The sequence below is a fragment of the Azolla caroliniana genome, unplaced genomic scaffold, assembly GCF_043228905.1.
Source record: "Azolla caroliniana isolate FFs.n. ecotype wild unplaced genomic scaffold, voAzoCaro1.0.p SCAF_5, whole genome shotgun sequence".
Classification (NCBI taxonomy): Eukaryota; Viridiplantae; Streptophyta; class Polypodiopsida; order Salviniales; family Salviniaceae; genus Azolla; species Azolla caroliniana.
Window position 1 is genome coordinate 2,566,831 of NW_028230440.1, and position 16,235 is coordinate 2,583,065.

General features: G+C 40.3%; 2 protein-coding genes across 2 annotated transcripts; one reads left to right on the plus strand and one right to left on the minus strand.

Moving 5' to 3' along the window:
* Positions 1 to 1,840: 1,840 nt before the first annotated feature.
* On the plus strand, positions 1,841 to 5,098 carry LOC147863615 (uncharacterized). The gene is made up of 5 exons (XM_087319345.1): positions 1,841 to 2,128; positions 2,304 to 2,642; positions 2,726 to 2,849; positions 3,034 to 3,257; positions 3,359 to 5,098. The coding sequence occupies exons 1-5, from the start codon at positions 1,841 to 1,843 to the stop codon at positions 5,063 to 5,065; spliced, it is 2,682 nt and encodes an 893-aa protein (XP_087175471.1). The 3' UTR covers positions 5,066 to 5,098.
* A 4,592-nt stretch (positions 5,099 to 9,690) lies between these two features.
* LOC147863616 (protein NUCLEAR FUSION DEFECTIVE 4-like) lies at positions 9,691 to 13,139 on the minus strand. The gene is made up of 3 exons (XM_087319344.1): positions 12,766 to 13,139; positions 11,137 to 12,173; positions 9,691 to 10,515 (listed from the first exon to the last, which is right to left on the minus strand). The coding sequence occupies exons 1-3, from the start codon at positions 13,129 to 13,131 to the stop codon at positions 10,023 to 10,025; spliced, it is 1,896 nt and encodes a 631-aa protein (XP_087175470.1). The 5' UTR covers positions 13,132 to 13,139; the 3' UTR covers positions 9,691 to 10,022.
* Positions 13,140 to 16,235: the final 3,096 nt, after the last annotated feature.

Genomic DNA, 16,235 nt, shown 5'->3' on the forward strand with positions numbered 1-16,235 from the left:
GATAAATGAAAAACTAGGGTTACTTCCAAGTATTTGGGTGTACATTTAAATGGACAAAAAAACATACAATATAGTAAAACATCAAATATCACACTACATCTGGAAGAATCTATGCACATATATTATTGTTCATGCGAATGCAAGTTTGGTTCATGGAATACTATATGCAAAAAGATGTAGATAACAAAACACTATTGCCTCAACAAGTAATCCAATATCCGATTAACAAACGTTACAGTTTGCTGCTCTATAGCAGAGTCTCGTACAATATGATGCATATAATGGAGGACAAATAGAGTCTAGAGAAAACAATGAAACACTCTTAGGATTATTCAAAGAGTGGTTGGGGAAGGAAACCCCTAAGAATTTTGACATTGGGGGTATCCCAACAATTCTTTGAAACGTCGTAGGCACGTGACCAGTGATTGCAATCGAAGAGTGACGTTACAATTTACCACTCTAGAGCGAGGTGTATGCAAATACACATACATAGGTAATACATACACAAACACACATACATGTCTATATTAATGCATACATACATACATTACATACATATATGTCTAGATTACATGCATACATGCATTACATATACTGTCGATCTTCGCTTTCTTTAGGAACATGCCAAGTATGACGACCTGTGTGGTGTGTGTGTGTCGACGACGAGCATTCAAAATTTACTACAACACAGTTGCAGTTGGTAATAATATTGTTTGATAGTAAATAAATAAAGAATAATGTAAATTACCTGAGAAATAAATAAATAAACAAACAAACAATCAAGTATATTTCATTCAAATTTATTATCACTCACGTTTGGGCTCGGGAGTCGAGGTCTGCAGCAGCAGAAGGGGAGCTCTCGCTCTCTCTCTCTCACACACACACACACACACACACACACACACATTACCCCTCTCTCTCTCTTTCACACACACAGCCCTCTCTCTCTCTCTCTCACACACACATACACTTCTATCACACTCTCTCACACACTCTCACACTCTCACACACACACACACACCACACATACCCCTCCCTCTCTCCCTCTCTCTCTCTCTCTCTCTCTCTCTCTCTCTCTCTCCACACAGATGAGAGAAGCTTAGTCGTTCATCTCCTTTCTTGCTACTCCTTTAGTCTGATTTATGTACTCTCTCTCTCTCTCTCTCTCTCTCTCTCTCTCTCTGCATGGGTGTACCAGCACAACCACCATCGCTTACATTTTATCTGCTACTCCTGCTCACAGAAAGCTAGCAGGCAGCACCGTTTCGAAGAATAATGTATGGAAGCTTGCAAATCTACAAGGCCTGCACACTAAATATCTGACAAGAGAAAGAGATCTGTGGAAAACAATCTGTTACAATTATATCCTTCGGTCTCGCTTTCATCCTCCTGCAAACTCCTCTCTCTCTCTCTCTCCGTCTTAATTCCTCCCATTAATGAGTTTTATCATGACCTCGCCCACCCTTCCCCCGTTTAATGTTTCCTTTCTTCTTCTCTAAGCTTTCCCTTGCAGGGGGTTTGTACAGAGGTAAGTAATGGAAACCTGTTAAAAGTATACCTGCTGCTAAAGCTCTACTTGCGGCACAGAATTAGTGGAACCAGTTACATCTTCTGCAGCAGGATCTCTAGTTTCTGTGACAAGAAATGAAGTACTTAAACAAAATAGTTTATGCCTGATTTATTTATTCGTGAGGGAAGTGACGACCTTTCAGGTCTCAGAAATTTTGGCTATGGTGGGAATATATGTTATAATTTCTGCGTGAGGAGTTCGCAGCAAACTGTTTCCTACATTAATCTTCAACTCAGAAGTCTGATCTGATAATCCGAAGGTGGAGTAGAAATGGGAGCATGTCTTTCTCATATCATAGATGGAAGTTCTAGTACTCATGAATATGATTGTGTTGCTTGTTGCGGTGAATATGATCCTTCTCCACGAAGACGAAGCAAATTTAAAGGGAAACAGAAGAAGAGGCGTGTTATGGAGATACTCGCTGCTGAAGCCAGAAGCAACGAGATTCTTTACAGAACAGTTGGAAGAATGTGCTCCAATGGCTCTACGAGCAACGCCTGCGTCTTTACTCAGCAAGGGAGAAAGGGAATAAATCAAGACGCCATGGTTGTGTGGGAGGTAAGCTTAATTCTATCTCATGAATCACAATCGACGCTTTTCCCGTTGTTGCTGCAGAAATTCGTAGATCCAGAGACTCTTGTCTACTTCATCCTTTGCGCTCTCGGAAGAAAGACAATGTCCGCTACTACTAACTTTCTACGAAAATGCTGTATTTTGCTTTCATGTTTTGTAGAATTTCGACAGTTCTTGCGCGAACACAACTTTCTGTGGCGTGTTTGATGGTCATGGACCTTTCGGTCACCTAGTTGCAAGGAAAGTGAGGGATGCCTTGCCTTCCAAGATCTCTGCACTGAAATTAGCAGACGAACGAAACACAACAGCTATATGTGGTTCTGCATCTGCTCCTACCACGGAACGTTCTTTGGTACTTGAAGAACAACATCAGAAATGGTTCACAGCATGGAGAGACTGTTTTACGAGAGCTTATCACTCCATGGACAAGGAGCTCAAGTCTCATCCCACCATAGACAGTTTCTGTAGCGGAACGACTGCTGTTACGATGCTTCTACAGGTATATGAAGCTTCCATGATTGCAGAGAGAGAGAGAGAGAGAGAGAGAGAGAGAGAGAGAGAGAATGATTTGTTAATTTTCAGGGGCGAGATATGCTGATTGCTAATGTTGGGGATTCTCGGGCTGTTCTTGGAACATTAAGCGTTGATGATGATTCTAGAGTCGAAGCTGTCCAGTTAACCGTAGATCTAAAGCCCAATCTACCATGTAAGTACAACATATCCTTGTCTCCTCAATTTAGCTGGTTTTTCCACTCTGAGCAGCGAGCCTTCCGTTCTCGTAACTGGTTCTTATATTTTGGCGATGCCTGCTTTGTTTTATTGGTGTTCGCACCTTGAGCAGCTCCTACGTTGATGGCTATGGATCTAAGTTAATCTGTGATTTTATACAGTGGAAGCAGAGAGGATAAAACGATGTAAAGGACGAGTTTTTGCTTTAGAAGACGAGCCAGAAGTGGCAAGGGTATGGCTTCCTCATGATGATTCTCCTGGACTCGCCATGGCCAGAGCTTTTGGCGACTTCTGTCTCAAGGATTTTGGTCTTATCGCAGTGCCAGAGGTAACGTACGCTCGAGTAACAGAAAGAGATCAGTTCGTTGTGCTTGCCAGCGATGGAGTAAGTACTAAAGCTGAGCATTTGTGGTGGCCTTTGAAGATTAAAATCAGTGTTTCCAGGGAATTCGTCTGACAGAGCTTTGTCTGTGTATTGTGGTGCAGATCTGGGACGTTCTAAGCAACAAGGAGGTGGTGGAGACGATATGGGAGGCACCAACACGGACCACAGCTGCGAGAGCTTTGGTAGAAACAGCTGTGAGAGCATGGAGGCTCAAATATCCGACTTCCAAGGTGGATGACTGTGCGGTTGTCTGTTATTTCTTCAACAAGCAGCAGCAACGTCGCCAAGATCTACCAGACATGGTCGTGTCTGCTTCTTCTTCTTCTGGGAGCTCAGCTATGGCGGAGTTAGACATTGTAGACATTAATGTTGATCATCTGCAAGTCGACCTGCCTATAACCACAGCTTTGTCGCCAGCAGCTGCAGTGATGGACATCACTGTTGATCATGAATTAGTTCTGCCTGAGAGCGAATACCATGAGAATAATTTCCGTGCTTCTGCTACCTCAGGTTCCCTGGCGGAAGTTGCAACAGGTGTCGATGTTCAAGGAAATCATACTGAGCGTGAAGGCCAGAAGATGACTGCTGGTTCTGCTAAGACAGATTCCATGGCAGGCGTTGACATTCATCAGGAGCCTTTGGCCGTTTCTTCTTCTCCCCTAGCAGCGATGGATAAAGCTCTACATATGACAAGTGAGAATGACAACCAGAGTATCAATTGTGAGCAAGGTGAAGGATTAATGCAGCGATCAGACACTCTTCGACCTGCCAATGCAGATGCTATACCCATAATATCTCCTCTTTCCCTCTCTTCTGCGGATGAGCCCTCATTCGAATCTGACTCCCCACAGGAGGATGGAAAGAGTTTCGTCACCATAGCTGGGCCTGAGTTGCATGTAGACATTGGAAAAAATGGAGTACACCACAACAATGTCCTCTCTGAAGAAACCATATCTGCGCAACTAAACAATTCTAGCTCACACGTGTCGGATGAATCTTTGACCAGTACGGAATCCAGAGCTGAAAACACTAGTAGTTTGGGATCTCCTCCACCTAAAGATTGGAGTTATTGCCCTGAAACAGATCAGCATGCTGCTGAAAACACTAGCAATAGGCTGGGGTCTTCTCCACCTGCAGCATGCAGTTTAGCTCCTGAATCTGATCGATATATTGCCATCAATAATAGATCAACAGATCCAGCTCAAGGTGAAGATGAAGATGTACGGATACAAACAGTTCAGGAGGTCGTGTCAAGCCAGCTGCACCATAGCCAAATTGGTACAGAAATAATGCAATCTTCTGCAACAGCGAACCAGGCGACCTCTGCATTCACTATGGATTTTACAGCAGCTTCACGATTCATGCCAGAATTTGAAGGTGCTCCATCAGAGATAACAGTGATGACGGAGGAGGAAGGTGACACAGGAAAAGCTTCTCCTTTCTTGGCGAGATCTGCTTCTCGAAGAAGCTTAGCAGAGTGTCTGTCTGTAGCAGACGATGAGGAATGGTCAGCACTGGAAGGTGTGGCAAGAGTAAATTCATTGCTGAATCTTCCTAGGTTTCTCCAGAGAGGAAGATCGGAGATAATTCGGAGAGCCAATTCGAAATTGAGTGAGCCTACAGAAGCCAAGAAGAAGACAAAGAAGAAGAAGACGCCATGGAAGCTGCTGAGTTGGGAGCTGATAAGCTTCAAGAGAATCGCACAGAAGATTTCTGCACGAAACAAGAGCAAGAAGAAGGAGAAGAAGAAGAAGAAGAGGATTGGATTTGAAGAGGGGGCGGAAGAGCAGATTGGGATATGGTACTGATGGCGAAGGAGATATTTGGCCTGCAGCAGAAAGAAGGAGAAGGAGGAATAAAAAAAAACCCAAGGAAGAATAAGGAGGAGGAGGAGGAGGAGGAAAAACAGAAGAAGAAGAAAATAAAAAAAAGCAGAAGGAAAGGAAAGGGGTGGAGCTGCTGCTGAGTGAGTGACGGGAGTTGGTTGAGTGACGTGACCGTCGAGCAGCGGCAGCAGCACGGCGGAGGAGGAAGAAGAAGAAGAAGAAGAAGAAGAAGAAGAAGAGGAGGAAGAGGAAGAACGGACGGACGACGGGAGGGAGCGAGGCAGGCAGTTCAATCTTTTGCCGGCAAATTTGTTTTGAGGAATTAACTAACCAACCGCCCGATGTTTGCCGTTTTTTTGTTTTTGTTTTGACGAACAGGGGAGGGAGGGAGGGCATTTGGTGGTTATTATTATTCTTCATCTTCTTCCTTTTTTTTTAACTCTCTCTCTCTCTCTCTCTCCCTGACTAAGGTAGAGTGAGAGTTTTATTCATCTGCCCCACGTGGTTGGTACAAGGCAGGCGAACAAAAATCTCTCTCTCTCTCTCTCTCTCTGGGGACACGCAAATATGTATTGGGGGGGGGGGGGTCTCGCTCGCCCGCCCACAGACAGCGTCATCGTCGTCACGCAGTTTGTCTTTGGCGTCCTTTTTCCCGTAGCCACATAAAAACTGCCGGTAAATATCGTGTCCCCGTATTAATTAATTAACACTTGTGGACCCCCCCCCCCCCCCCCCCCCCTCCCCGGAAACAGAAAAGCGACCGGCGAAACTCCCCCCCCGCCAACCCAACAGAAGACGTCAGTCACTCACGCGTCAGGTCCTCCCGTTATCCGTCGTACCACCTTCCCTCTGTTTTTCTTTATTTATTCGTTTCTTCTTTCTTTTTTCCCTCATTAACTATACTACTGACACCTTCCTCCTCCTCCTCTTCTTCTTCTTTTTCTCCTTGCTTTTTATTATTATTTTTGTTTTGGGCGCTCCTACCGCTTTTTGTTAATTTTTAAAAGAAGAAGATGATGATGGATGATGGATGTTATCATGTCTTTCACGTATCACTATCACTCAATTAACAGCCATTACAATTTAACATATTCATTTTTGCCTCTCTTTTATTTACCAGTGCAATTTCAGTCAGTTTTTTAACTTTTAATTTATTAATTGTCTTTGCTTTTCCCTCAAACCCAAAACAGCTTGGGTATTGGATGTTCAAAACCCTCAACCCTATTCTCAGCATGAGCGAAACAAAACAAAACGATACTCTCGTGTGTGTTACATTCATCTTAAATAGTGCTTGGATCTGGTACATGATCCCCTGCTCTTAATATATAGTATCATTTATGATGCACGCCTTTTATCTTGTAATGTGTGGATGAACTGGTAGTTATTACTCTGTGGACGATGCTTGCGTTTCCAAATATCTTCTGGAGGATGCATTTTCTTGTAATAAAGTGGATAGTGAAAGCACTTTATAGTTTTAAAACTGCAGTATGACCTCGGGTGAATATGGACGTTGTAATTTCATAGTCGATGAACAGTATTGTCACGTTATCAAATAACATCTATTTTCTAGGATTAGTCTAATTTGTAATACAGAGATGAGAGCGAGGATGGGGTGGGGAGAAAACCAATTAATCTAACATGGGTCTGGGTTTTGCTCTTAGTTAGCCATATCCAGGAGGGGATTAATACCTCTTTTTAACATGTAATACTAGAATGAGTTGTGTGGGGCGAGTGAGACAGTCTCAAAATGCCCCTTCTTAAGAAAAGAGGAAGATCCATTACGTTATGTTGGACTCAATTATGGGTAGGTAACCTTAAGCATTTGGAATCAATAGGAGGGACGGTGTCTAGGTGAGTGTAAATTTGGAGCTGTTTTATATAGAAAAAGTTATAGCTTTCCAGTATCTCTGCAATTTACACGATCGTTAATGCTGTGGGTAAAAGCCATAGAGGTACATTCCTATTGCTCACCCATTCTAGAAGCCATATTGGACATTGTTAGTTTTCTCACCTACATTGGTTTGATAGCATGTACATGAGTTTTTTAGCAATGCCGCATTTCCAGCAATGTAAGAACATAACCTGTACAGGTTGTCAATGGTGCATCACCAAACACCTAAGGACATGAGTTCCTTGCATTTGGCAATTTTGCGTTTTAGTATAAGGACACATGGGTCCCTAACAAGACATTATAAGTCTACGACTACATCACTACTACTACTACTACTACTACTACTACTACTACTACTACTAATGTAAGAAGACGAAGCTTACCACTAGAGTAGAAACCAAACCTCTTAATATGCCACCACCACACAAGAGCTCCAAAAGTAGTTGTAGTGGTGGTAATGTAAATAATTGAGGTTAGGATTAGTGTGTGTAGAAACTAACCTCCACTTAAAATATGAAAGATATTTAAATACAATTGTTTGAATCTACCAATTTACATGAGGTAGGAACTTTGCAATTCAGCAATTTAAATAGGATGGCTCAAAGTTCTTCAACAATTACATTTAACCCATTGATACAAATTGACCCATAGAGACAAGTTCTTCTATTTGCACCCATAGATACAAATTGGCACCTAGAGACAATGAATATTCACTAAATAGACTAGAACTAGGCAACAATCCTTTTTTTACTCTAGGTTACAAAAATAAGGTTTGTTTCTCTTGCATTTCTGCTCTAATAATGATATCTTCAAGTCCCACTTTTGACCATGTGTAAGAAAATGATGGGATACAGTTATCCTAAAACCATTTACCATAAAATGAAGCTTGCTAATTTTTGTTTTATCTAGGCAATAACTTTCCCCATGCAAGTTGACTATATATATATATATATATATCATTATCTTGGAAATTTTTCAAGATTAGTAGGATATTTATGATTTTCAAGTTAATTTTTTTCATGGTTAAATGCCAAGATATAATGTGTGCAAAACCGTTATTCATGACAAATGTTTATTCAACAAAAAAATACACATTTAGAATTATACTCTATAGAATGAAACACACTTAAATATGAGTACAATAATGATAGTGGTAAGTCCACCAAGGGTTATAATACATATATACTAGTTCGGATGTGATGCAATGGTAACAATTGGTATATACTTTATATTTTAGTACAAAAAAATGTATCTTGGTGATTCTTGATCTAATGCTATTACGTGGTTGTGGGTTTTTCATGTTTCTATCATGTTTGGAGGATTTTACATGTAACAAACTAATATACTATTAGTGCACATTTATCTCGCCTGATTGTGAAGCAAACATGACACCATGTAACAAAGCAAAAATAATAATACAATTGTTGACTTCTTTTTCAATACTTAGGTCCTAGAACAACTATTTGTATTAAGTTTGTAATTCTTTCAAGGGCAAGTAACAATCGGCAATGATTCAGTTTGAACCGAACCGAACCTTGAAACTGCGGCTTAACGCCTTAATAGTTTTAACGGCTTGATGGTTTTTAAATATTATAAAAAAAAAGTTTTTTTTAATTTTTAAAACAACCTTTTCATTTTTAAGCCTAATTCTCACATTTGAGCAAAAATCTTTAAAATTTTGAAAAATTAAAATTTGAAATAATAAAAATATTTAAATTTTGAATTTTGACCTAAGTTGAAAACCGAAACCAAACCACGAAACTGTGGTTTTAGAGGTTTGGATTTTTACCTAACGGTTCAGTTTTAACGGTTTTGTGGTTTGGTTCAGGTTTCAAAAATTTTAAACGCTTTGGTTTGGACACTCTTGAAACGAACCGAACCATTGCCAATTGTTAATAAAGAAAGAAAGAAAGATATATTAACGTCTTCTAAGACCAAAATTGGTCCATGAGACAAATGGTTTACAACAAAAATGGGGTATTTACCCATTCATCATGTTGCATAGATTTTAAACTTGTTAGCCTCTTCTTTGATGTGTAAAAGCAATGCTTTCACATTTTGCTTTAGCACTCAGTGTCTCATTGTAATAAGTTTTGTACGGCGGAGACATTTACTTGATCAATATACATTTCAAGCAAATATTTTTTATTTATGTAGATCATGTCACTACCAACCTAAAGTAGTTGCCACATATGTACATACAAAAATGCATACATACGTACGTACATACATACAAAAATGCATAAATACATACGTACATACATACATAAATGCATAAATACATACGTACATACATACATAAATGCATTAATACATATGTACATATGAACATACATAGGAATGTCCTTACGATGTACATAATCAAGTTGAGATTATTGAAGAGATTTCTTGAAGAAGCTAACTTAATCTTCCATATAATCAATTATGAGTAAAAACCCACAATGTGTGTTGAGGGTATGATCATAACTAAAGAGTAGCTAAAGTGGAACTTACACCAAAGAAAAAATTGGGAATGATATTCACATATGCAATCCATATGATTGTAATAACGTTCTAGTCATGGGAAGCAACTATATGAAGATAGTGTAGCACGGATGTAGTATAGATAAAAATACTTCCATATAGGGTGTCTTCAGATATAAGTGAACTTATAATATCAAAAATCTACTTCCAAGCTTTCAAAAAGGGAGTCAAGACTACAAGAAACATTCTCATATCAATGCAAGACTCAACTTAAAATTTGATATAACTCTTAACAATTGATACAAATAAATTCTACAAACAGCGAAGTTCACTTTAGCTTCGCTTGTAGAATTGTGTCCTACAAAAACCTTGTGAAAGCGAAGTTCACTTTACAACCCATATCGATTAACTTTTTTATCTCATCCGGAACTTTTCAATCACATTCAAAAGTGTCCCCTCTTGTGCCTTTTCAGCGTTTCTCTGCTTGTTCGCTAACATGGGGGACAAAAATTATAAATAAAACAATTACAAGGCAATTTGCCCTTTATTTTCCCAGCTACACATAACCAATCCCATGCCACATTCTCAATTCTCCCCATTGTTTGTGGGCTTTCCATACAGCATCTTGTATACTCGGGCAGTGCGAATCGAGAATATTGAGGCCAAACCACTACCAAAAATACACACGCCCATCATTATAAGAAATGTGCTCCGAAAGCAAACTGCCCCGACACATGTGGTTGAATCGCTCGATGATAATACACTCGAAGCAGATATAAGCATTTGTTGTTTTGCCGCTTCTAAATCATACAAGTACCCTGCCAAGAAGCCTGAGAAGAAGAGAGAGCCTGCAGGGCTAGCCATGATGTAGAAGTTGTAGAGCACGCCAAAATTCTTCATTCCAAATATCTCTGAGACGATTGGTGGAACAATGCCCCAATGCGAGCCATACCCTATCCCAACGAGTAATGTGCCCACATACAATGTACCTGGCCATGCCATCGCAAAGAGGAAGTGCCCCACAGCCATTATCAGTTGGGCCATCACCATTGCCCATGATCGAGGAAGCCCATAACCTCTGCAAAAGTTATGGAATATCCCAGGATCAAGCTCAAATCCTTTCACTAGGATTAGGTGGTTTCTTCTAATGTGGAGAGATAAGAAAATTATTTGTATGCCACAGGCCAGGAGTTTACACCCAGCATGATGCCTCTTTATTTTGGGTTTCCAGACTTGAAATGGTGTCTATGATTTTGCAAAAATGAAACTCAACAGTTTCCCAAGAATGCAACAATTGTATAACTAATTATATGTCTCGGTAATTTAAATTAGTTGCGAAAAATTGAAGGTTCATATGAATGCTTGGTTTCATGCAAAACCTTTTACCTTGTATAAATGACTCGAGGAAAACTAGAAAATACGGTCATTTTTTTAGTTTCTATTAAAACTCAAACTTCATGATATTGAATGCACAGTTTCATGTGAGTCGTTGCCTTCAGGTTTAAATTGAGTCTGGAAAACTCCTCTTGTAGCTGATCTAACTTATTGATACCAAATTGAATGAAAACCCCTCCCATTCTCCTATCTACTCGAAAGTTGACATCTTTCACCTTGGGCGATTTTCATGTGAAACCTTAATCCCCCCATGCAATTAGGAAAGAAAATTATAAAAATAAGTGCAAAAGAAATAAGGAGACACCTTGCTATAACTTCGGACGCAGAACCTCCGATGAGGCGACCGACAAAGTTCCAAATGCTAATCATGGAGACAAAAACACTTGAGTTTTCATACCCTTGTGATTGGCTCATTTGTCCCATATTGTCAATAGCTGTTAAGCCAGTGCCAGACCCACAAATCAAAGCAAAGAAAAGCAACCAAAAATCAGCTTTCACAAATGCTTGACTCAGTGTGAAATCTTCTCCTCTACGAGGGCCCTTCTTCCTCTTTGTGACCACTGCCCCTTCAGCCGTGGCGAAGACAATGCGATTACGAATCTCTGTGATCTTCTTCATTTTCATTGGCTCTGGGAGCAGGTCAATCTCAGAGGGCTTTTCATCCTCCAGCTCACTGAAGTCTACCGACCCTGTAAAGCTTCCCCCACGGTTCCCCCCTTTATATAGGTCCGATCCCAAGTCATGGCTTGTAAAACCCTGTAACACAGGCACCGTTTCCTCACTTATAAGAGGTGTCGTGATCTCCATCTTCTCTTCTACATCGGGTACAGAGACGGGTGTGTTGGGGTTTGCGGCCACGGGGAAAATCCTCCGCACATACCACGATACGAGAGGCGTAAGAAGCAGAATGAAAATCAAGAAGAGAAGCACCACTGTGATCACGAGGCTGACCTCGAAACTTACTGTGACAAAGTCTTGCAAGAGCATCACTCCCATAAGGTAGGCTGCAAGGACAAGGCAATCCGCATAAATGAAGACAAACCCGATTGATTCTGAGCGACTGGTGTCCCCAGGTTTGAGCTTAATAGGCCGGATGATGAACATCATGAAGAACGCGACCATAGCAGGGCCGACTGCAACTATAAACAGGTAGGCAGCTTGGTCGGGAGCATAGAAAGTAGTGTAAATCTGTGTAAAAATTGCACCACATAAGCCCGTGAAGCCTTTGAGTAGACCCACCACATGGCCTCGGCTCTTGGGGAAGTTCCGAACGTTTGTTACCAATGTGGCCGTGTTGAAATATGTCTCCCCATTTGTACCAACAAAGATAAGAATGCACACCTACGTTAGAATGTGGTAAGAAATAACACAGTTAGACGTTTTCTCTTTGGAAATGAATGACAAAATTACAGCACTTTGCATCACACAAAGAGGCTTATCAGTATTTTGAGAAGAGGAGTGCCTCTATTTTATACCAGAAAACAGTAAAGTTTTCTTCATAAACATGTTGGGGATGAGGCGTTCTATGACTATCTCTAAGAGTTTCAAATGATGTGTATATATAAACTCCTTCATAGCCATGCACGAAAGATATAACATGAAGCTTTCACATGATGTATGCATATAAGCAAGCTTTCGTGGTCATTTCTTACCAAGCTCTATGTGTGTATGTTTTCTTGGATTTTCTCACGAAGCTGTGCACAATACAAACATAAAACTTATTGAGATTTGCTTATGAGATAGAATGCAGAGAGCAAGTCTAAACAACTATACCATACAGTGAAAATCACATACAAAAGGTTGAAAGGAAACCATCAGACAAGAGGAAAAAAAAGCAGAAAAATTAGGAAGAAAGAAGAAGAAGAAGATGATGATGATGATGAGATGAATTATAAAGCATGAAGTGCAGTGTTTTTAACAGGAAGTATCTTACAGCCCAGTAAGGGAGGACAGCAGCTCTGCCGGTGACGATCAACCAAAGCCAGCCATAGCCTACCAGGTTCTCTAGGCCACCTATGGCGATGATGGCAGAGGTGGGCAGGATCTCGATAAGGTATCCAGAGATGAGACCAATGGCATCGCCGATGTCCTTGGCATTGCCCAAAAGATTGATCTCTTTCTGGTTGTAGCCAAGGGTCGACTTGAGGAGAGGAGAGAAGCTCCCATAAGCATAACCGATCCCTGCACAAGCTTGGAGCCAGCAGGAGGCTACGAGAACGAGCCACCGGCTCTGCCATAGCTTCACGAGAAGCGAAGCAACGGCGCTGAGAGATGAGGAAGCAGAGGAAGACGAAGCCATTTTGCTCTGTCTGTGTCTATGCCATTCATAGACATTAATAACCTACCTCCCCTTAAGTACAACCATGGGACTGATCAAACTTTAATCTCTCGTGAAGATCGTAATAAAGTGATACGCCAAGAAATATGGCAAATCTACACTCAATACAAATGGATCACCCCACGAGAGCCACTCCCATCTAAAATGGTGTACTATAAGGAACACTTCTTGCACTTCTCTAAGTTAGGGTTTATTACACGACCAAGATACCTAGATACTTTCTTATCAAATGCACTAAGGGTGGCCATTGGACAACTTAGGATATCATCTCACCAACTTGAGATTGAGAATGGTCGAGCTAATAGAGTCCCTAGAGAGGAAAGGCTATGTAGGTTATGCCACATAGAGATAGAGGATGAGTATCACTTCACATGCAAGTGCCCAACTTATGCCGAGATACGGGCGGAATACCAAGACATACTAGGACCCTCTCCCACCCTCTCCAAACTATTAGATACCCCGAGTGTAAAGAGACTAGGTAGGTATATCTTAGAGCTAAAATAACATAGGGAGGATAAACTACAAAGTGTTAATCATAACCCTTTTACTACTCATCAACATGTACCTAGTGTAATTTTTCAGGAACATGGGGAGACGATGAATGTGGATACACTTATGCCGCTCGGCCTCTCCCTTAAGGAAGCAGAAATACAAAGAGCAACCAAACGTCCTCGGATGTTGGGCTTCAACACAAGTCAACGTGGAGTAGAAAAGATTAAGAAGATAAGGGAACGTGAGCTACGTCGACTCGAAGCTATGGTTGGGGTACCTCTTACATGGGGACCACGGGCCACATCCACATCATGGCAACCCTTTGACCCCCCGCTTCTCTTCGAGAGACTTGGATGGAAATGAAATTAGGCCTAGTATAGAATCATTCTCATTGTAGAACATGTTTTTTATATAGAACATGTTTGTTGTTTTCTTAGAACTATTTAGCTTAAACTCTATTTTATCTTATTTTTATTTTTACTTTCGATGAATGGGTAAATATCCCATTTTTGTTGTACACCTTTTGTCTCATGGGCCAATTTTGGCCTTAGAAGACGTTAATATATCTTTCTTTCTTTCTTTCTTTCTCCTTCTCTTCAGTAAAAGCAAAACTTAAACAAAGGAAAGATAGATAGATAGATACCTTTGGATTTAGTATTGGTCATACATTGCATACGTATACATACGTATGTATACATTGCATACGTATACATACATACATACATACATACATACATACATATGTATGTATGTATACATGAATGTACATACGATCAAACATATATGTACATGCATTCCCCCCCCCCGCCCCCACACAAACATGAAGAAGAAAAAGACTTGGGGTGCCCCTTGTGTCCTAATGCCTTCCTTTTCTTTTCCATCACCCTACATTCAACCAAACATGAGTGCTATTGAAAAGTCGTCCCTAGAATCGAGTGATGCATGCACACATGTAGCGAGGGTATGCAATAAGTAACCTTGAAAGAAAGAAACAGACACGTGTTTGAGCTTAATAAAGGGACACGAGTGCATGATGTCTTTTATTAAAATACAAATGAAAAGAGACGATGGAGAGCTATCAGGGGACATCCACATGAACGTAAAGTGACAGTTCTAGTAAGTTGAGATCTTGGCATGTGTAGAACAATCATAAATGGATGAAATTCTGAATTACTTACACATTTCCCTCCCTCCCTTGATCCACACAAAAGCTTCTCGTTGCATGAAACCACTTTTAAATGTATGCTTCACCTCTACCCAAAGATGCCAAATTAGAATGGATGTTAGTGTAAAAATACACAAACCGGAGGCTACCCAACCATATACAAAAGGGAAAGGGTAAGGATGAACAAAATGAGGGCATGTACATATAAGGTATAATAGCAAAGAAGGATTGAGTATTGGTGGTGCTCTACCCAATAGCTCCAACATTAAGTGAAGAGATCATCAAAATATGTGAGATAAATAAAGGGGCTCCTCACAACCAAGCCAACGGTGTGTTGGGCTATTCAACAACCTCCTCAACTTAGTGTAAGAACAAGCATGTGAAGGGCTTATAGCAATTGAAATAACCACAAGGAACTACATTAAAGTGTTGTAGTTACTAGCACGTTGGTGGTGTGAATCATCCTGTAAACAACACCACATTATGATGGCCTCATTTTTGCAAATGTTAGAAAGTGGTCTTACATATGGTTTCTTTGAGCACAACAAGGTGAGGGTATCAATGGACAACAAAGGGCAAGGAGAAAGGAGAGAGGGTCCAATAAAGAGTGATATCATAATACAATCATGTTATCTTATAGAAACATCCCTGCAAACACATGGGTGAGAAGCTCCAAGCTACACACATTGGTTGAAAGTACACTAGAGCCAAGAGCATGAAGGTTGTGGTAGAATTGAAGGAGCGCATATGCATTGGTGGGTGAAATAATCCTAGTCTACTTGTGTTCTCAAACCCCACCAATGGATGGCGCTAACAAAAACTAGAGGCCCATAACTTTCGAGATCTTGGAATTGCTAGCTTTAAATAAATCTCTCCGTGTTTTGATTTAACGTTATAATAAACTCTTTGCTCTCAAAAGGAAATCAAAGCAGTTGCACAAATACCTCCAATATTATAAACAAAGACAATAGTGCAATGATCCTAAGGCAAACTTTGTGAACTCTCTTTGTCGTCACTATCTTCAATTTGTAAACTCCTCCCAATGTTTAAAATTTTACTAGTTCAGCTAATCAAAAAGATTTTATATTATGTTTACAATGTTTTAAAGATTTTTTAGTGTCTACAGTAATTTTGTATGGTTGGCCAATAAAAATACATTTACACCTTTAAATAGGTTTTTTTATGTACTTTTTGCAAGCTTGGGATTTCTTTGGGGTTCATTTTTTGTAACATTTTTGGGTCTCAATTAAATGCATGTCAAATCTCAAACTCAAAACGAGGCTCTCATGCATGAAACAAGATTAGCTTGATATAGGTGGATCTAAAAGCTATGAATCAACAATACGTGATTAGTAAGGGACCAAGCTCTTATTTTAACAGTTTTACTAAAAACGTATTATAACAAAAT